This window comes from Nyctereutes procyonoides, unplaced genomic scaffold (genome assembly GCF_905146905.1).
Source record: "Nyctereutes procyonoides isolate TBG_1078 unplaced genomic scaffold, NYPRO_anot_genome, whole genome shotgun sequence".
Taxonomy (NCBI): domain Eukaryota; kingdom Metazoa; phylum Chordata; class Mammalia; order Carnivora; family Canidae; genus Nyctereutes; species Nyctereutes procyonoides.
Genome location: NW_026575049.1, coordinates 27,956,992 through 27,976,466, shown reverse-complemented (window position 1 = coordinate 27,976,466; position 19,475 = coordinate 27,956,992). Strand labels below are relative to the sequence as shown.

General features: G+C 54.5%; 2 protein-coding genes across 2 annotated transcripts; one reads left to right on the top strand and one right to left on the bottom strand.

Annotated features, from left to right (window-relative positions):
- Window positions 1–1,404: 1,404 nt before the first annotated feature.
- Window positions 1,405–9,178, top strand: CDC42EP1 (CDC42 effector protein 1). Its single transcript, XM_055329204.1, has 3 exons — window positions 1,405–1,513; window positions 5,845–6,553; window positions 7,878–9,178. The coding sequence occupies exons 2-3, from the start codon at window positions 6,091–6,093 to the stop codon at window positions 8,522–8,524; spliced, it is 1,110 nt and encodes a 369-aa protein (XP_055185179.1). The 5' UTR covers window positions 1,405–1,513; window positions 5,845–6,090; the 3' UTR covers window positions 8,525–9,178.
- Window positions 9,179–9,669: 491 nt separating this feature from the next.
- On the bottom strand, window positions 9,670–13,101 carry LGALS2 (galectin 2). The gene is made up of 4 exons (XM_055329205.1): window positions 13,031–13,101; window positions 11,458–11,540; window positions 10,160–10,316; window positions 9,670–9,992 (listed from the first exon to the last, which is right to left on the bottom strand). Exons 1-4 carry the CDS (start codon window positions 13,034–13,036, stop codon window positions 9,846–9,848), a joined length of 393 nt encoding a protein of 130 aa, XP_055185180.1. The 5' UTR covers window positions 13,037–13,101; the 3' UTR covers window positions 9,670–9,845.
- Between the last annotated feature and the right edge of the window lie 6,374 nt (window positions 13,102–19,475).

Sequence of the window (19,475 nt, the reverse complement as noted above, 5' to 3'; positions counted from 1 at the left end):
TGACCTCAAAGGAAGGGCTCTATCCAATGGGAGTCTCAGTCCTACTGCTGCCCATTAGAGGAAGTGCCAGACTTTGCTGTGCCTCAGTTTCCCCATCTTTCCATCTGTCCAGCTGGGGAAATAACACCCCTCCTTTGGTGGCCAGCATGAGGACTCAGGGAGTCAGCACAAGAGGCCCAGCACTCTGTAAACACCAAAACTTTGTCTCCTCCACCTGTGTGTAAATATAGCCCCTCATCCCCAGCCAGAACACCACTCAGGTGACTTCCTCCAGCCACACCTTCGTCTTCCTTGTAGCTCCTTCGCTCCAAATCTTGGCCTGTGCTGTGTCCCACCAGGTGTGTGTGTGCACTTGCACTGCACCCCCTCTGCCTATGTGTCCTGTACAACTTATGTCAGGTATCACCTTCTAGGAAAACTTGCTCCCCCCCACACACACACACACTCCCCTGGAGGTTGTTAGGGGTCTCTCTGTGCCAGGACAGCCCTCAGGACTTTCTGCCCATCCCCAGGGAGCTCACAGTCCCAGGAGAGAATCAGAGGAGGACAAGAAAAACATGTGGCAGGGATCAGAGGTCAATCTCCCTTCCTTGAGGATGACACAGGGTCCTGTGCAGGGCTATTCCCTGACCCTCCTGGGTGGGGTTGGGGGGTGCTCAATAAAGCTTTCTGAATCCATGCAGCTGAGGTGTGGTCTCATGGACCTGTTCAGCAGGCCTCCTAGGTGCTGACAGAGCAGAGAACACTTAATAACATAACATCCGATGCCTACTGTTATTATCCCATTTTACAGATGGGAAACCGAGGCCCAGAAAGGCTATGCAGTGGCTAAGGCAGGAGAGGAAACTGGGCCCCTGGGTCCTAGGGCCACCATCCTTGACCACCACACCACACACCACCCTATGAGTCGCCTGCTGTGGTCTGAGCCCCAGTCTGGCTCACGTCTGGGTCCCAGCACCCCTGTGGCCTGCGTTGGCTTGAAGGGATTGAGGGATCGGGACAAAGGCAGTGGGCATCCCACTCGTAGATCTCGGGGTCTATGGGGGTCTTCTCGGCATTCAAGGCCCCCGCAGACCCGAAGGGAGCGGCTGGAGAGCCCGGGAGCGAGAGAGTTCTCAGGTCTGGGCGCCCCAAGGCCCCGCGGGGGGCCGGTGGGGGAGGGAGGGGTCCCCGCGCAGCCCCGTCCGGACCCCGCACGCTTCCCACCACCCCCGCCCCGTGCCCTCAGGCCCCGGCCCCGCGCCCCCGCCGCCACTCGCGGCGGCCCGACCGGTGCCCCGGAGGGGGGCCCGGCCCCGCCCGCGGGCGGGAGGAGCGAGGCGCGGGGAGGGAGCGCGCCCACACCCCGCCCCCGCCCCCGGAGCCAGCCCGCGGAGCCCGCGGCCAGGGCGGCGCAGACCGGCCCAGCCACTCGCCCCGGCTGCGCGCCGGGACGCGCCCGCCACCGCCCCTGCCGCGGCGTCCGCCCCCCGGCCCCGGCCCCGGCCCCGGCCCCCGGGCTCGCCGAGAGAAGGTAACCGCGCCACCGGGGGGGCGTGGACGCCGGCGGGGGGCTGCACCCTCCTAGGCGCCCGGGGGCCGGGCCGGGGGGCGGGGGCGGCCAGCCTGCGACGGCCCCGGGTGCCCGCGCGGAGGACCCGCGCCCCGGCCGCGGGAGCGCCGCGGGGTCCCTCCAAGGTTGGGGACGGGGCTTCGCGCGGCCCCCGGCGGGCGCAGAGCTGCGGCGGCGAGCGGGAGCGCGGACGGCGGGAGGAGGGGGCGAGCGGGGGCCGTCTACGCGCCTTCCTGCCCCCCAGAGGAAGGGACGGCCGGGGAGGGGGCGACGGGCCGGAATGTCGGGCCCCTCGGCGAGGCCGGCGCGGAGAGCGGGAAGTGGGGGGCGGGAGGGCCCGCTGGGGAGATGGACCAGGCACCCTGCCCCCTCCCCACCCGCCGCATTCCTGGCCGAGCGGCGGATGAGGTCATCCCGTCCGGTTCCCCTCGGGCCACGGCAGCCGGCTGTCCCCTGCCCCCGCCGATCGACCCTCCCCAGGCTAACCCCCTGCCTCCCGGAGGGAATGTTTTATGGCCAGAGGCTTTCCGGGACTTCCAGTCCGAACGGGCCTCGGGATTGTCCAGTCCTTGCCTCAACCATGCTGGACCCGCCAAGCCCGAAGCCCATTTTCTAGACGGGAAAACTGAGGCCTAGAGGAACGCCCCCCCTCGTCCCCCCCGCCGGAGGCCGCGCCAAACGCGTTTCGGGGACTGGAACCCAGGAACCGGGGGACACTTGGTCCGTGGCCACCTCCTCCCGGATTGGGGGGCTTCGGCCCTACCTTGGAGTGGTGGACCAAGAGGCGCCTCTCCCGCTCTTTCCTCTTACTCCCCCAGGACCCCCGGCTCTCCCTCTCCCAAACCCTTCAGAGCCGGGCAACAGGGCCCCCCCTGCGACGGCAGACGGCTTGCTGCCCCTCTCTGGCCTCAGTGTGCGCAGTCTCTCCACCTGGGGGTGGGGGTGGGGGCTCCCGGGGATGCGAGAGGCCCCGGGCAGTTAACCTTTTATTCCAGGGCCAGAGCAGCCCTGAGCCAGGCAGGGCCCCGCTGTCCAGCGGTACCGGTGGTGTTACCCAGCTGGACACACCAGTGGGGAGGGGGCTGGGCGCGTGTGCGTGGCCTCCCGATGGCAGGTGGTGCGCGCGTCGGCAGGCAGGCCCGCGGGTGAACCCCAGGTGAGCGCCAGGGTGCCCCAGCCCAGCCTCTCCCAACCCTGGGGTCGTGGGCGGACAGGCTCCTGCCTCCACCTCCCCACACGCGCCTCCACAGCGGCCCCTGTCGGCCTCTCCTAAAGCAGGGTCCCTGCGTGAGGCCTCAAACTTTGTCCGTGAGGTCATTGCCACCATTGAGTAACCCCCTGGGAGGGCCGCAGCCTGACTGTCCTCTGTAGGCTCACTACCAGGACCCCTCGGACCCCGAGGCTGCCCAGTGACCACTCTTGCCCAGGTCTCTGAATCCACACAGCTGAGTCTCCTGCCTCCCAGGCCTGCCCTTTTCTGGAGCTCAGCCCCTGGGCATTGCCTCCTCTAACAAATCTCTCGCGGGCCCCTGTGGTCCTACCCCTCCTCTGGCATTTACTAGTGATGGTCACAGAAGCCCGGTGGGGTTCCCAGCCACACCACTTTTTAGCTCTGTGACTTGGGGCAAGTCAGTCCCCTTTCCATGCCTTACTTTTTTCACCTGTAAAATGGGTGTGAGCATAACAGGTAGTAATCCTGGGCTGGTGAGGGGAGGTAGGCCTTGCACCAGGATGCCTGGAACCCTTCTTCCCCTGGGGCACCGCTGATCACCAGCAATAATACCCTGCAGTCAGCAGCAGGTGCCACAGAGCTGCACCCAAGGGTGCGCCGAATGAGATGTTAGTACTGGGGTGTTGGATTTGAACTGGGGCTGCCCTGTTCCGGGACCTGGGGCTTTGGGTACAGCACCTTCCACTCTTACAGCAACTCCGGGAAAGGACCAGCTTTCCATGTTCTTATTTTCCACGTGGGAAAATAGGTCCCCGGTAGCAATGCTCTGCCTGCCCTTGGTCCCACAACCTCTCCATTGGCAGGGTCTCTCTATTGCAGTGGGCAAGGTGGAGGGATAGGGAGAGACTTTTTAGAGGTACCCAGAGGCATTTGGGAGGTGGGAGCATCACAGGATTGGGGCAGAAGCTGGTCTCGCAAGTCAAAGTGGCCATGGGGGTTCTGGGGGGGCCAGAGTCCCTTGTGCAGAGTAAAGAGTGGCTACTTCGAGGTGGGGGCTGGGAGAGAGGTGGGTGTAGCAACAAGGCAGACACAGTGACCCCTCGCATGATATTTCAGGGTAACCCCCCCAATTTCTCCCCCTCCCCCTCCTGCTCAGAAATTCCTCCCTAATCTCTGCTGAGCAAGGAAACCTGGCCCAAGCCATGCACCTGCCAGGTAACCTTGGCCAAGTCCCTTCCCTCTGAACCTTGGCTCTCGGTATAAAAATGGGCTAACCCCTCTTCTTTGCGGGGCTGCTGGAGTCAAATGACATCATGTAATGGTTGGCGGAGCGCTTCGTGACTTCAGCAAACATTCCACGAGGACTTCTTGTTGTGGGGGTGCCAAGGAAAGGGATGATTCAGACACCACCCCCCAGAGGGGGAGGAGTTAGGGTTGGGGGAGGATCAGATGGTGGGAAGGGAAGAGAATGTCATCAGAGAACAAAGCAAGCTTTGTTTTATTGCTTTCTTTGTTTTTATCTTGTTATTTAACCTATTTTGAATTTCAAATAACATTCAAAGGGCAGTACTGAGATTTTTATGCTTGGAGGTGGCAGCGAAATTTTATTTATTTTTTATTTTTTTATTTTTTTTTGGCAGCGAAATTAAAAAAAAAAAAGAGTTGAGGCACAGATCTAGGTGTTCTTGTTAGGGATTATTATCAACTTTTATCAGCTGAGGTCCCAGGCCAGTGCAGGTACTTGACTTGCTCAAGGTCACATGGTGAAGCTTTTTAATCCCCCACCCCCACCCCCACCTACCTGCCCTCACTTGAAAGCTAGCAAGGGGTGATCCTGTTGCAGGACGGTCATCACAAAGATGTCCTGCGATTGAACCCCTGTTGATTTGGCACTTGCCACGCACGTGGGGAGTCCAAGCTGGGTGCCAGGAGCAGGGGAAGACGGGACCATTCAGACGGCTGCCCCACCTTCACGGTGTGTGGCCAATCTGGGGAAACAAGACTGGACTCCAGGAGCCAGTTGAAGGCCACGTGAGTCAGAGGCTCTGAGTTCAAGTCTCGACTAGCTCTCCTGAGGTGACCTTGAGCAAACTTGGGCCCTCTCTGGGCCACAGGAGAACCGGAGGTCAGACCACAGAGTCACAAGTGTCGTCCAGACTGCGCTTTCTATGATACTAGAAGGGATGGGTCAGACAGAGAGAAGCTTAGAGGAGGTGGGGGCTGGGGAGGAGGCCGGCAGATCGGGAGGGGGGAGGGAGTGGGCGAGGAATAGCTTTTGGCACCAACTGAGCTTTTTCCGAAACCTCTTCCCTGACAACAAGGCTCCTCCATCAATTTGAAAAACTATAGTAAAGATCTCTCCCGCCGGCCTTCTCAGAGCCTTGAATATGCTCAGGCATGCAGTAGGCAGCTGGGAAAAGCCACTTCTGACCACAGGATCCTTTTTCCAGGAAACACCTTAAAGGCAGAGGGTTCTGAGGAACCTCTGTGCAGGCTGTTTACACAGCAGCTCACAAAGCCTGTGGCAGGGCGCCTCCTCCCTCCTGGCCTCTCTGAGTGGAGGACAATTTAACCCACAGAGAAGGGAGGCCATTTGCTCAACCTGGCAGCAGAAGAGACTGTAGCTTGGGGCTCTGGGTTTGGGGATCGGGGGTTTCTGCTTAGCCATTTTGACCGTGTAGCCGCAAACGAGTCACCTCAGGCCTCAGTTTCTCTAAAATAGTGTCTCTCCGTCAGGGCTGTCGCGTGGGTTACGTGAATGACAGAGGTAACTTAATCGGCACTTAGTAGGTGCTTCACGGACAGTCTCAGTATGAAGACCATAAAGCATGCTGCTTACTGATACACACCTCGAGTGTCCAGCTCGGTGGGTTATTCTGTGCCCACACCCAGCAGTCCCTGCTCCCGGGCAGCCACGATTCCGACTTTATCAGTGTTGTTTCCTTTGCCTGCTGCTAAACATCCGGTGCCCAGGATTATACAGCCTGTCCTCCTGTGCACCCGCTCAGCATCTTGGTGGTGGTCCCCACCTCTGTCTGGGGGTGGAATCACCTGTTCTCTTGAGCTGTGATTTGGATCCAGGATCCCCCGGGCCCACCATCATTTTCTTCCTTTCTTTCAGGTCCCTACCCCCGGGGCTGTCCACACTCAAGGCACATCTCCTACCCTCTCTGTTCTTGGACAGATCACCTACAGCGGCTGCCACAGGGAGCCAGGCCCCAGGGAGAGACCAGCCATGGGCCTTCCACAGCCTCAGCGTCTGGGGGTGACACCTTAGGAGCACCAAGGGGCAGCCCCTGCCCACTGCCCCTCCGTGGGGAAAGCCCCCGGGGACGCATGGACCAGCAGCCGTGAAGAGCCAGAGCCAATGCCAGGCCCCCAGGGGGCCGGAGGAGCCCCTGCCATGAGCCTGGGCAAGCTCTCGCCCGTGGGCTGGGTGTCCAGCTCGCACGGGAAGAGGCGGCTGACGGCAGATATGATCAGCCCCCCGCTCGGGGACTTCCGCCACACCATGCACGTGGGCCGTGGCGGGGATGTCTTCGGTGACACCTCCTTTCTCAGCAACCACGGTGGCAGCTCGGGGGGCACTCATCGCTCACCCCGCAGCTTCCTGGCCAAGAAGCTACAGCAGGTGCGGAGGGTAGGGGCGCCGCCCCGGCGGATGGCCTCCCCGCCGGCGCCCTCACCTGCTCCACCGGCCATCTCCCCGATCATCAAGAACGCCATCTCCCTGCCCCAGCTCAACCAGGCCGCCTACGACAGCCTCTTGGTGAGCAAGTTCACCTTTGACCGCAGCCCTGCCACTTCCACGGACGGCCGCTCCAATTACGGTGAGGGTCTGGGCCAGCTGCTCATTTTGTAGGGGCTGGGGTCCAGAGGGTTCAATCGTCAGCCTCGCTTCCAAGTGAGCTCTCTTCCCCACATTACTCTGGTCTTACCATGTAGGTCAGGCCCAAGCCCCAAACCGTGGATGGGGTGGGGGTCAAGGGGTACAAACCAGGTCACCCCAAAGCATGCTAAGGTTGAGAGGTGAGGAGACGGGTTTTGAGCTCTACCTGCCTCTAACTTGCCTCCCTGTGTCCGGGTCCCCTGGCTGAGCCGGCTCTTCCTCTCCCGTCCCCTTCAACGGAAGCAGCCCCCTAAGGTCAGAATGACAGGGTGGAGACGCTGGGAGTCTGGGCTCTGGATGAAAATCCTGATTCTTCCTGATTTCTAACAAGCCGACTGACCTCCTGAAGATCAAACGCTGGCCTGTACAATGGGTCCGTTAGGGTCATTGCTAAGACTCAGGGTTGTGATATGCATATGAGGTGTGGCCCAGAGTCGCACAGAGTAGGTGCTCAGGACAGAGGAGCTAGCTGTTGCTGCGTTATTATTTGAACAGAAGTTCCCGTGACCTGACAAATTCGGAAAAACCACTCACGTGGACAGAATCCAGAGGCCGTTCCTGCTGTGGTGGGAGTGACAGGTGCCACCTTGGCGCTGCTGGACAGCTCACCTGGGCACGGGGGCCCTGCTGCCACCTGGTGGCCATTCCCGCCCGTGGCTTTGCCCCACTGCCCCCGGCTTCCTCCGGAGCTCCGCCTCCCACCCTGCCGCTCAGATAGATCCCCCCCTGGGCTGCTCCACAGTAACCACTCGGGGCCTTGGCCATGGTTGTCCTGGAGCAGAGGGCGACCAGACATCCTTTGCGGGGCATCTGCCTGTCCTTTGTGATCTCTGTGCAGTCAGACCCTGGACCCTCCCCGCGCCCCCAAACCAGCCCACACACTGTGGGTTCATCTGCAACCCCCGGCCACTGTCATGGAAGGGGACCAGGGACCATGACCATCAGTTGGGACGGAGAGTCAGAAGGCTTGAGCTCCAGGCTTGGCTCCACCCCCTTCAGACTCTCTGACCCCGGGCCAGCCTTTCCCCTGAGTCACTTTCTTCATCTGCAAAATGGGAATGAGGACCATGTCCCACTTTCCACTTCTAGACTTGATAGGAAGATCCCATGAGAGACTCCAGGGTTTGCTATATTGGAAAGATGGGACAAACTGAAGGCCGATGTGCTAGAGGCCATATAACAAGCTAGGGTTGGTCCTGGCTCTCCCCTTCCCAATTCCTGGTCAGGGACCCCAGCTATGACCCTGTTCCCCATTTCTCTTCTAGGCCTGGACTCTGGGTTCTGCACTATCTCCCGCGTGCCTCGCCAGGAAAAGCCTCATGACCGAGACCATGATAGTACCTTCCCCTCTGAGCCCGAGCTTCGCCGCTCTGACTCCCTCCTGTCCTTCCGCCTGGACCTCGACCTTGGGCCATCTCTGCTCAGTGAGCTGCTGGGGGTCATGAGCCTTTCAGAAGCCTCTGCAGCTGACACCCCAGCCCCTGCCACAAGCCCCCCAGCCCATGCCCCGAGCTCCCCAGCTCCTGCCACAAGCCCCCCAGTCCCTGCTGCAAGAACCCCAGCGCTTACCTCAAGACCCCCAGCCCCTGCCTCAAGTCCCCAACCCCGTGGACACTGCCCCAATGGGGTAACTGCTGGGCTGTTGGCTGAGGTGAGGGCCAGCCCAGTGGAAGATTATCCCCGTGCACCTGCTGACGTGGCCCCTGGCAGGCACTGGGGAGCAGGCTGGGGGGACAGCCAGGGCAGCTCCTGGCGGGAGCTGCAGGGGGTGCTGCCCCAGGCTCGGGCTTCTTGGGACAGCCTGGATGAAGAGTGGGGGCAGGCAGGCAGCAGGGCCCCTGTGCCCAGCACAGTGCAAGCAAACACCTTTGAGTTTGCTGATGCTGAGGAGGATGATGAAGTCAAGGTGTGAGTGGCTGGCCAGGGGCTCAGGACCCTGCTGAGCTCAGGGCACCACCTAGGAACAGCCCAGGTGCAGAGTCAGCACCTGATATGTAGGTCCTACCCATAATAGATGGGAGAACCCAGTTGCCCCCCAAGCCCCTCCATGCCTCTGCAGGACAGATGGGAAGGAGGCCAGAGGAGAGACCAGACCTGTTCTGGGACCTGGGTGTTCCCATGGGCCCTGCTGGATTGTCTTGCCTAGCCCCCTACTCGCCCCCCCCATACCCCACCACTCTGGACCCAGGACCATTCTTTAAGCCCCCTCCCAACCCTGTGCCACTGCCACTGGTTAGAGGGCCCAGCCTTACAGTACAGCCTTTGTGCCGGAAAAAAACTGTCCTGGGGAGGGGGGTGCATACCACACAGGGCCTTTGTCTCCTCTCCTGAAGGGACCGCCTGCCCCAGCTCATCCTAGAGCTGCCCCCAGGAAGGTCCCTGCTACATCCCCAAGAGCCCTAGTCCCTGCCAAGGCTGCTTCCCCGATATTTCAACCCTGAGCCCTGACTTATCCCAGAAGTCTCAGAGAAAAGTCAGGTTTGACCTCACAAGGGGAGGAGTCTCACCATCCTGTGCTCCCCAGACCTGCTTCTGGGTCCCAATTAAAAAAAGCTTTTTGATAAAAGGTGTCCTGCAAGATGCTTGGTGACCTGGGAGATCACGGTTAGCTCCACCTGCTTCAACAGCCTCACACGCATGGGAAAAACCAAAGAATCACACCATGCCCCCAACCTGTGCCCCTCTCCCCACTGAGGGGAGAGGCCCAGGCAGGGGGTAATGAATAACCAGGCTGGAATGAATGTTCCAGCGATAAGAGGCCCAGGTGGGAGCCTTATCTCCAGTTCCTGGAACAGCCCCTGGCCCAGGTGCCTGGAAGTAGTGCCTGCCCCGTAATCCCATAGGGCAGTTTGGCGCTTGCCGTGGTGATAATCGGGGACAATGAGGCAGCAACGGTGCTTAGAGGTGTCGGGGAGCATGTCCAAACTGCCACCTCGCAGTCCTATGACCTTGTGCCTCAGTTTCCTTCTCTGTGCCATGAGGATGCTGGGAGTGTTACAATGTGTGGAAAACAGACTGAAAAAAAAAAAAGAAAGAAAACAGAAAGACTGGCCAAAGGCGGGTTCTTTTGTTTATTCTTAGTCTTAGGGGAGGAGAGTAGGGTTCCAGGGGCAGGGCTGCTGGTAGGGAAACAGAAGCCAGTGGCTGCTCATCCTGTGTGACGGGGTAAAAGCTCAGGACAGGGAATCTGCACCAGGGAGGGGGTCTTTCACCCCCCCTGAGCTGCTACCTGCTTATTCTATCTTGAAGGAGGAGACCTTCAGCCCGCCCTGCACTCCCAGGTAGCTCAGGTGGCTGTGGCCCAGCCTGTTGGGAAAGGTCAACTGGTGCCCATCTGGCAGCTTCACCTTGAATCCGTCATTCTCAAAGGTCACGGTGAACTGTGGTAGGAGGGAGGGCGACAGGGAGGCAGGAGGCCCCAGACATGAGCCCAGGCAGCTCCCGGGGTCTCCATCAGGGCCAGTGCACATCAAGGCCAGGGTGCCCTACCAACTGGGCTCTCTCCCTTTTGACATCCTCCTCAGGCACCTTTCCCCTTTGACCTCACCTTGACCTCTGACCCTGGGCTGAAGCACATGTGCTTATCCCGTTGCTCCTGCCCCCAGTTGCCATCCCGTGAGTTGCAGACGATGACGGATTCGTGGAAGCGTGGATTGAAATGCAGGTTCACTTTATCTGACCCCTGGCCCAGATTAATCACAAACCTGCAGGGCAAAGGGGTAACGAGTAAGGAGTGGGGGCCGTTGCTGGGTAGAACTGCTTGGGTGGCAGGGTCTTGGTTGACCACAAGCTGAAAGAATCACAAAAGAAAGGTGTTAACTGAGGCCTGTGCCTGAAAAGGGAGGTGACAGCCTGGTCAGGCTTTGCAGGGGAGTACCACATTCTATTTGTCACCTGGCCTAAAGCTCTCAACAGGAGGGTAACTGATAGGGACAATCTCAGGGATCAGGGGTACCTATCCTGGGGGAGAGAACTGCTGTCCTTAGGTATCTACTGAGTTGGGTCATATTAGGTGGTGAGCTCCCTGTCACTACAGGTATTCAATCAGGGGTTGTGTGACTTCTTGACAGGATGAGTACAGCCTGAGACCGTGAAGGTCCCTGAGAGTAGGACATTCTGAGTCATGAATGGGGCGCCTTCCGTGGGAGGGCTCAGACCAGCAGTGTCATAAATGTCCTTAAACTTGAGGAACCCAAGTAGGAGAAAGGGGTGGGTGGCTTTGTTCTTGGCTCCTACCCCCTCCCTACATCAGTCTGCCCCTCCTCAACCCAAAGTTAATGGATATCAGTCCCCAAAAATTCTACAACAGCTGAGCACACAGGGGAGGCTGGTGCTGGGCTGTGTGTAACACGGAGGGTGAGCAGAGGGTGAGCCCTGTCCCTTCTAGCAGAGGGGATCTGAATGAGGCCACTTGGCGCCCCTTGGTGGCTGTCTCTGGTGTAATGTGTGTGAAAGGCTGGCCTCACCCCAGTCAGCTGGGTAATGGTGGGGGGGGGGGGCTTTCAGTAGAGACGCCTGACCCACAGAGAGCTGGGCCAAGTTCCAGGGGCTTCCCCAACTGCCCCTTCAGTGTCTTTGGGGGCCACAGAGTTGAGCATATAGCATGAGCTGGGAAATTTTGAGGGTCCCCAAACAGCTTCAGACAAGAAGGCAGGCCCCTAGCAGGAGGAGAGCCAGTGGGGGCGTGGGTGAGTGTGAGACACAGCAAAGATATAAAAAAAGGCCCCTTTGGCCTGAGGTCGCTCTCCTCTGTGACCATCTCACAGGGCAGCCCTGCCTGCCCCCACCTTCCGAGCCTGTTCCAGGCCTGTGGACGGCTTCCCTCTCCCATCTCCCCTTGCTCACCCATCAGCATCACCAGCAATCTTGCCCTTAATCTTCAGGGTTGCCCCCAACTTCATGTCCATGTTCGTAACCTCAAATTTCCCCTGTGCCAACAGAGAAACATTCCATGAGACGTTCATCGCACCCATGCCCAGAGCCCTTCTGCCGGTGGCACCCGTTCACAAGCACCATCTCCCAGGGCTGCAGGTCACACTCACCCTCTGCACACTCGAGGGCACTGAGCTGGGAGGAGATCCCCCATCATTAATATAAGAGATTTGGACGGGGTGGTCAATGGAGAAGGGGAAAGTGGGTCGGGAAAGTCTCTGGGTTGCAGAGCTCCCCCTGAGAGGCAGAGGGTGGCGACAGCATCGTCCCTGCCACAGGTGACCCTGCCAGGGGCACTCCCATCCTGCGTATTGTCTGTACCAGCTTGAATGGTGTCTCCCAAAAAGTCACATCCACCCAACACCTGTGGACGTGCCCTATCTGGAGATAGGGTCTTTGCAAATGTAATCAAGTTAAGATTTGTTTAGGGCGGGCCCTAAATCCAATATGACTGGCGTCCTTATAAGAAAAGGGAAAAGTGGACCCAGAAACACAGATACACAGAGGAGAAGGCGCCTGTGAGGACAGAGGCAGAGAGGAGAGCTGGGCAGCTATAGCCAAGCACTGCCACAGACTGCCCACGACCACCAGAAGCTGGAAGAGCCAACAAAGGATCCGCCACTGGAACCTTCTAAGGAAGCATGGCCTACTGACGCTCATGTTCAGACCTCTAGCCTCCTAAACTGTGAGAGAATGAGTGTGTTACAGCAGCCACGGGAAACTAAGACACCTTAATCCTCAGATGCCATCTGTGATCCAGTTCCACAAAATGCAGGAGACTGAGGCCCAGAGACGGGGAGTGACTTGTCGGAAGCCACACAGCCAGTCATGAGAGAGCCAGGTTTTAAGTCAGAGAATCAGGGATCACAAAGAGGATCCACTCAAACTCCTGCAGTTTACAGATTGTGACCTTGGGCAACTTCCTCCCCCAGCCTCAGTGTCTTCATCTTTATGAAGCTCAGGAGAGGGGCACCTGGGTGGCTCAGTTGGTTAAGTGTCTGCCTTTGGCTTCGGCCATGATCCCAGGGTCCTGGGATGAAGCCCCATCAGGCTCCCTACTCAGTGGGGAATCTGCTTCTCCCTCTGTCTCTCCTGCTTGTGCACACACATGCACTCGCTCACTCAAATAAATAAAATCTGTAAAAAAAAAAAAAAAAAAAAAAAGCTCACTAGGTGTTGACGATTATTATTACTCCTATTATTACTATTACAAACAAGGAACTGAGTCCAGAGAGGGGAAGCGATAGGTTCGGGCCCCCGCAGCAGGGTGGTGGGAGAGAGAGAGAGAGGGAGAAGAGAACATCTATGCCAGATGGAGGGGGAGGCGGTCTGTCCAACTTGGTCGCTATATATATAGGGAAACTGAGGCCCAGAGAAGAGCGGTGACACTTTTCTCCAGCGCCTCCCCCCACCCCTGCCAAGCCACCTACTCAGGCAAAGATGTGGGGAATGGGGAGGTGGCCAGTAGGGAGGCCAGCGTCCTCACCGACATGGTGGCAGCTCCTAACCACAGCTCTCCGAGGCTCCTGGAGGTCTGGGCTCAGGATCGCAGGTCACAGCCCAGTTTATCTTCTAGAATATTACACATTAACTCCTCCAGGCCATAAATGGGGACTTTGGTCCCTTCTGCCAGGATGTCTCTCCACTGGCATCTCCCAGGACCCAGAATGAACAGATAGGAGGCTCCACACTAGGGGCGCACCCAGCCCCACCCAGAGCATCCTCCCGACTTCCCTGTACCCAGCCTCCTGCTTCTAGCTCCCCTGCACCCCACCCCCTGCCCAGCCCAGTCTGGCCGGGGATGAGGCCAGATGGGTGTCAGCACGAACACCCTGTGAGCTTGGCAAGCCGCCCTGGTCCTGAGCCCCGCTTCCTCATCTGCAAACAGAGAGACTTGCCCTGTAAAAAAAAAAAAAAAAAAAACCTTGAAGCTTCTCATTTTCTGTGATGTCAAGATTCATTCTGAGAGCCCTTTTGTCTTGCTTTTCCCCTCGTGCCATGACTTTTCTGATCCTACGGGTAAGTTTAAAAGCAATATGTGGTGGATTCAGGGAAAACATCTAGAAGAATCTATAACAAACTGTTAAAATCACGGAAGGAAGTAGTAGGATTGAGGTGAAGGCAGACTGGGGATTGATTGATTGATTGATTTTTAATTTTTTTTCCAGACTGGGGATTTAAATGCTTCGCTCCTCTTTCGTAACTGACAGGCTCACGCAGGCAGTTCGAAATCCTCAGTAAGAAAAAAGTAAGAAAAGGGGGCACCTGGGTGGCTCAGTGGTAGAGCAGCTGCCTTTGGCTCAGGGCATGATCCTGGAGTCCTGGGATCGAGTTCCTCATCGGGCTCCTCACAGGGAGCCTGCTTCTCCCTCTGTCCGTGTCTCTGCCTCTCTCTGTGTGTCTCTCATCAATAAATAAATAATTTTTTTTGAAAAAATATAAAAATAAAATAAATAAAAATTTTTGAATAGGGCATCGCTGTGCTGGGTGGCTCAGTGGTTTGGCGCCTGCCTTTGGCCCAGGGCACGATCCTGGAGACCCGGGATCAAATCCCACATCAGGCTCCTGGTGCATGGAGCCTGCTTCTCCCTCTGCCTATGTCTCTGCCTCTCTCTCTGTCTCTGTGACTATCATAAATAAATAAAAAAATTTTTAAAAATTAAAAATTTTTGAATAGGAAAAAAGTGCGGCAGTCCAGGTGGCTCAGCCATTTAACGCCGCCTTCAGCCCAGGGCCCAATCCTAGAGACGTGGGATCAAGTCCCACATCGGGCTCCCTGCATGGAGCCTGCTTCTCCCTCTGCTTGTGTCTCTGCCTCTCTCTCTCTCTCTCTCTCTCTCTCCTCTCTCTTCTCTCTCTTTCTCTGTGTGTGTCTCTCATGAATAAATAAATAAAATCTTTGGGGAAAAAAAAAGGAAAAAAAAGTAAGAAACGAAGCAAGAGCTCTTAACCCTACCACCAGAAGGGAACATGCTTACTCTCCTGGCCCGTTTCTCTCCTCAGGGTTTTCTGTGGATTTGTATCATAGACAGCCCTCTGTCTATGCAGGTGTCTGTCCTGCTTCATTCAGTAACCATCAAAGCCCACAAATCTATATTTCACAGCTATATTTTAACGGCAGTGAAATATTCCCCCTTTCAATGACTAAATTTATTTGACCAATTTCCTTCTCCTGAAGACTTACATTAATTCTAAATGTTTGCTATTAAAAGCGCTGTGGCATTAAATCTCTTTGTATATAAAGCTTGACCACATCCTGACAACTTACTGAGGGTGGATTCCCAGAAGGGGGATTGTTCTGCAGCCCTGGTTTGGTGAGCCAGAGTGATTTCCATCAGAGCTGGCAGTGGCCGGTCTGGAAGGGGTGCCAGGAGGCTGGCCCTGCGAGAACCCTTCGGGGCCAGGAGCTGACAGGTGGCTTGCTGCCCAGTGCTTACAGAGGACACCACCTCCCGTCCCCTGCCCGCCCCGAGACGAGAGTGATTTCCTCATTTTAAGCCACAAGGAAATCCGTCCCTTCTCGGCCTTTCTCCCACGGCACTGGTAAAGCCCAAGCAAGATAAGGAGTTTTCGAGTGCTTTATAAACAGAAACCCCCTAATCAACAGAAACTACACCTTGTAAAGGTGGCATTTTTCTGATTATAGCAGTAATTCTAGCTCACTGTAGAAGGTTTCGGAAAGTGCACCAAGTCGAAAGAACTTACAAGTTCACTTGTTTCTGAAAAATGTTTCAAGCTGGGAGCCCAAGACCACATTCTGAACTGGACAGTCTTCCGTGTGTATGTATTACATCAATGAGAGATTTTTTAAAAGAAAAAAAGAAGGGAAGGAAGGGGGAAAGGAAAGGAGGAAGGGAGGAAAGAAAAAAAATAAAATCACCAACACTTGCATCGCCAGCCCTGTTCTCTTAATATGCCTGCCTCCTGGGGCACCTGGGTGGCTCAGTGGTGGAGCAGCTGCCTTTGGCTCAGGTCATGATTCCGGGGTCCTGGGATAGAGCCTCGTCTCGTGCTCTCTGCTCAGCAGGAGTCTGTTCCTCCTTCTCTCTCTATGCTCTCACTCTCACTCTTTCTCAAGTTAATTGATTAATTGATGAAAGCCTGCCTTCTGAAGGGTACTTTACACTTTACAAAGCACTTTATCCAGCCCTCATCACAATAAACTCAACAAATTTTCGAGCTGATCTTTATTATGATCCCATTTTTCAGATGGAGAAGGAAGAGTCCCATATAACAAGTAAGTAGCAGGGCTTGCCTTGTCTACCAACCCATCGCTTGCTGCCCTCACTAGCGAAGGGAATAATAGTTGCCCTCCAGAAGGATGTCCTTTGTGTGACACAGAGCCTCAGTCACGATGCCCACTGATCCCTACCTCTTGGTGTTCACATCCTTGTATATTAATTCCCCTTAAGTGTGGCGTCCCCAGAGACTCAAGCCTGACCAATAGAATACTGGAATAGGGCAAAAGTGATGGAGGGTCATTTCCAAAATTAGGTTATGAGAAGACTGGTTACAAAAAGAAACACTAAATGGGGCACCTGGGTGACTCAGCATCAGGGCGTCTGCCTTTGGCTCTGGGTGTGATCCTGGGGTCCAGGATCAAGTCCCACATTGGGCTCCCCTCCCCATAGGGAGCCTGCTTCTCCTCCCTCTGCCTATGTCTCTGCCTCTCTGTGTGTCTCAAATAAATAAATAAATAAATAAATAAATAAATAAATAAATATTTTTAAAAGAAACATTTAAAAAGACAATCCCCTCACCTTCTCCCTCTCCTTCACTCTCTTTCTCTCTCTCTCTCTGTGCCCTAGCTCTGGGGGAAGCAAACAAGCCATGTTGTGAACAGCCTTCCAGACAAGGCCCGTGTACCAAAGAAACGATGTCTCCAGCCAACTGCCAGTGGAGACCTGAAGCTTGCCAACAGACTGATGAGTGAGCCTGGCAGTGGCTCTCCCCCAAATTAAGGATGGCTGAGGTCGCCAACATCTTGACCACAGCCTTGATAGAGACCCAGCAAAGTCCTATCTGGATTCCTGACCACAGAAGCTGTGAGAAACCTCTTTCTGGTTTATGATGTCTCTATGCTGAGGTGAATTTGTTACACAGCAAGGAATGACTAGTACACTTGGCCAAGCGATTACTACCAAAAGCTTAGTGGGAGATATAATATCTCTGAAGGCCTCCAAACAAAAGAATCTGCAGTCTGGGCATGTCCCTAGCCATTCCATCATACTGGTCTTTTTAAAGACCCAGCTCTTGGTTTTGTGTCCTTATTTCCTTCCTTTATGCCCAATTAGCTCTTTTCTTGGTGTTTCTTTTCTTTTCTGGCTCTTTTTCTAGCTTCTCAAGTTGAATGTTTAGTTCATTCATCGTTCATCTCGTCTTTTTACTAATAAATGCATTCAAGGCTATAAATTTTCCTCAATTCCCTCTTCGGTGACATCTCATAGACGTGCTCCTTTTCCAAATGTTACCTTGAACTGAAGCCAGATGATCAGAAAGTTGTCCTCAGCACTCAGGACACACTTAATAACTACTTGGGAAATAATCTACTATAGAGTAAAATCACCATCATTACTGGGGATAGGGCAGAAAGTAAATTATCACTAATACAGAGTTGGCTACATTCATGAGGCTACACAAATAGAAATGAACTATGATAAAGCCATGAAAGGTCACATCGGGGCAGGGGGCACCCTCTGTGCCCTTGGTACCTTGCTCATGGCACAGCGTTAAGTTCCCAGGGCTCTGTGATCAGCCTTACAGAGCTGCTTTCACTGAATTGTACATAAGGCCACCAGGTTGTACTAAGAGGCAACAGCAAGGAACAGTCACAACAAAGCTGCTAGTGTATACCTCTGGGGTGCCAAGAAGGACATGGCCGAGCTGGCCACACAGGGTCTCTGTATTGTAAGATGGGGGATTGAGGGTCTCCATAGAAGAAAAGAATAAAATACAGCCAGACCTTCAAGAGACCAAGCTTAAGTAGGGATATAAGCTTGAACACTGGAAATAACCAAAAAACGATTAATTACTATCACCACCATCCCCAGGGGAAGGTTCCAGAAAGTTCCAGATTCCCGGAACTTCTACAGGGTAGAAGGGGTCCTCAGATGTCCTTTGGAGGGCAATATGGAACGGGAAGCTTGGTTCTACCACTTGCCAGCTATGTGACCTTCGGGCCAGTTACTTAACCTTTCAATCGATCTCTTCCTCTGTAAAATGAGAACATAAGTGTCCTAAGGATTAAGGGAGATAAGACCTAGCCACTTTGTTAATAGTTAACAGATACTATTTGTTATTATGAGCAAAAGCCCAGTGGCCCACCTGTGTTGGCTGTAAAGAAGGTAACTACCCCCCTCCTGGCAGCTGCTGTATGAACCCTCAGGCCTCTAGGAATGTTCTTCTGGCAACTTCCCAGAGCCCCGTTATGACTCTCGTGAGTCCAAGGTACATCAGCCTTCTTGGGCCACTTCCTACATTAACTACAACATGCACACACACATATTTTCATATACACATACATAACACACACATATATCACTATATTTTACTACTGCCCTGAATAAATATATTAATATTGTATATTGATACACCTGAAACTACTATAACTCTAAATGTTAACTGTACTGATTTTTTTTAATGTTATATATTAAGGGTCCCTGGGTGGGTTGAGCATCTGACTCTTGATTTCAGCTCAGGTCATGATCTCAGGTTCATGAGATCGAGCCCCATGTTGGGCTCTACACTGAGCGGGGAGTCGGCGGCAGATTCTCTTTCCCTCACCCTCTGCCTCTCCCCCCTGCTTATGCACACTCTCTCTCTCAAAAAATATATATATATTTATATATTAAACATAAAATATATTAAACATATATATTTATATATTAAACATTTTCTCAGGGATGGGCAAAATGGATGAAGGGGTCAAAAGGTATAAACGTTCAGTTATAAAGTAAGTCATTCGAAGTACAGCATAGTGACTATACTTAATTATACTCTTGCATACTTGAAAGTTGCTAGCAGAATAAATCTTAAGGGACACCTGGGTGGCTCAGCAGTTGAGCATCTGCCTTCAGCTCAGGTCATGATCCCAGGGTCCTGGGATCGAGTTCTGCATCGGGCTACCGCAGGGAGCCTGCTTCTCCTTCTACCTTCTACCTATGTCTCTGCCTCTCTCTGTATATCTCTCATGAATAAGTAAATACAATCTTTAAAAAAAATCTTAAAAGTCCTCATAACAAGAAAAAGCAAGAAAAAAATTGTGCAACTCCACACGGTGCTGGCAGCTAGGCTTAGTGTGGCGGTCATTTCTCAACATACACAAATACCAGACCCTTATATTATATACCTGAAACTGATGTAATGTGATATATCAACTATACCTCAATAAAAAGCAAACCCCTAAATACCCACACTTCTTTCTACCTGAAAGTTCATTTTCTTCTGATTTTATAAAAAACTAAAATCTAAAAAAAAAAAAAAAAAAAAAACCACTAAAATCTTTCAGGGAGCCTCTGTGCTGGGCCCAAGGCTCTGTGCCTGCTATGCCTACTGGAGGAGTCAGCCCACAGCTCCTGGTGACTATGGCCCACTGGACTTCTGCTGTTGGGGGACTTTGGTCCTAAGGTCTGGGAGGTTCCTGCCTATCTCCTTTCCTGTTCTGCTCCTCCCAAAGAGCAAACACCCCAACACATCAGTGATATTCCTCCTGAACCCCTCCTTGCTCACGCTCTCCCCAACATCCTACTTCGGATGGCAGAAGGAATGTGGAGGGCGGGGGGAGGTGCACAGAAGCACTGAGTTTTGGTATCAAATGAAAACTATCAAGTCCTGGTTCTGTCGCCTACAAACTGTGGAGGCATGGCAAGTTACCTTTTTTTTTTTTTTTAAGATTTTATTTATTTATTCATGAGAGACACAGCAGAGAATCA

Excerpts from the sequence above, each read along its gene's own strand:
- CDC42EP1 (XM_055329204.1), top strand. The coding sequence starts at position 6,091 with ATGCCAGGCCCCCAGGGGGCCGGAGGAGCCCCTGCCATGAGCCTGGGC. Across the intron at positions 6,554-7,877 it reads GGACGGCCGCTCCAATTACG|GCCTGGACTCTGGGTTCTGC; the intron begins GTGAGGGTCTGG and ends TTTCTCTTCTAG.
- LGALS2 (XM_055329205.1), bottom strand. Across the intron at positions 10,317-11,457 it reads ATTGCTGGTGATGCTGATGG|GTTTGTGATTAATCTGGGCC; the intron begins GTGAGCAAGGGG and ends TTTGCCCTGCAG. Across the intron at positions 9,993-10,159 it reads GCCCAGGGTCAGAGGTCAAG|TTCACCGTGACCTTTGAGAA; the intron begins GTGAGGTCAAAG and ends CTCCTACCACAG.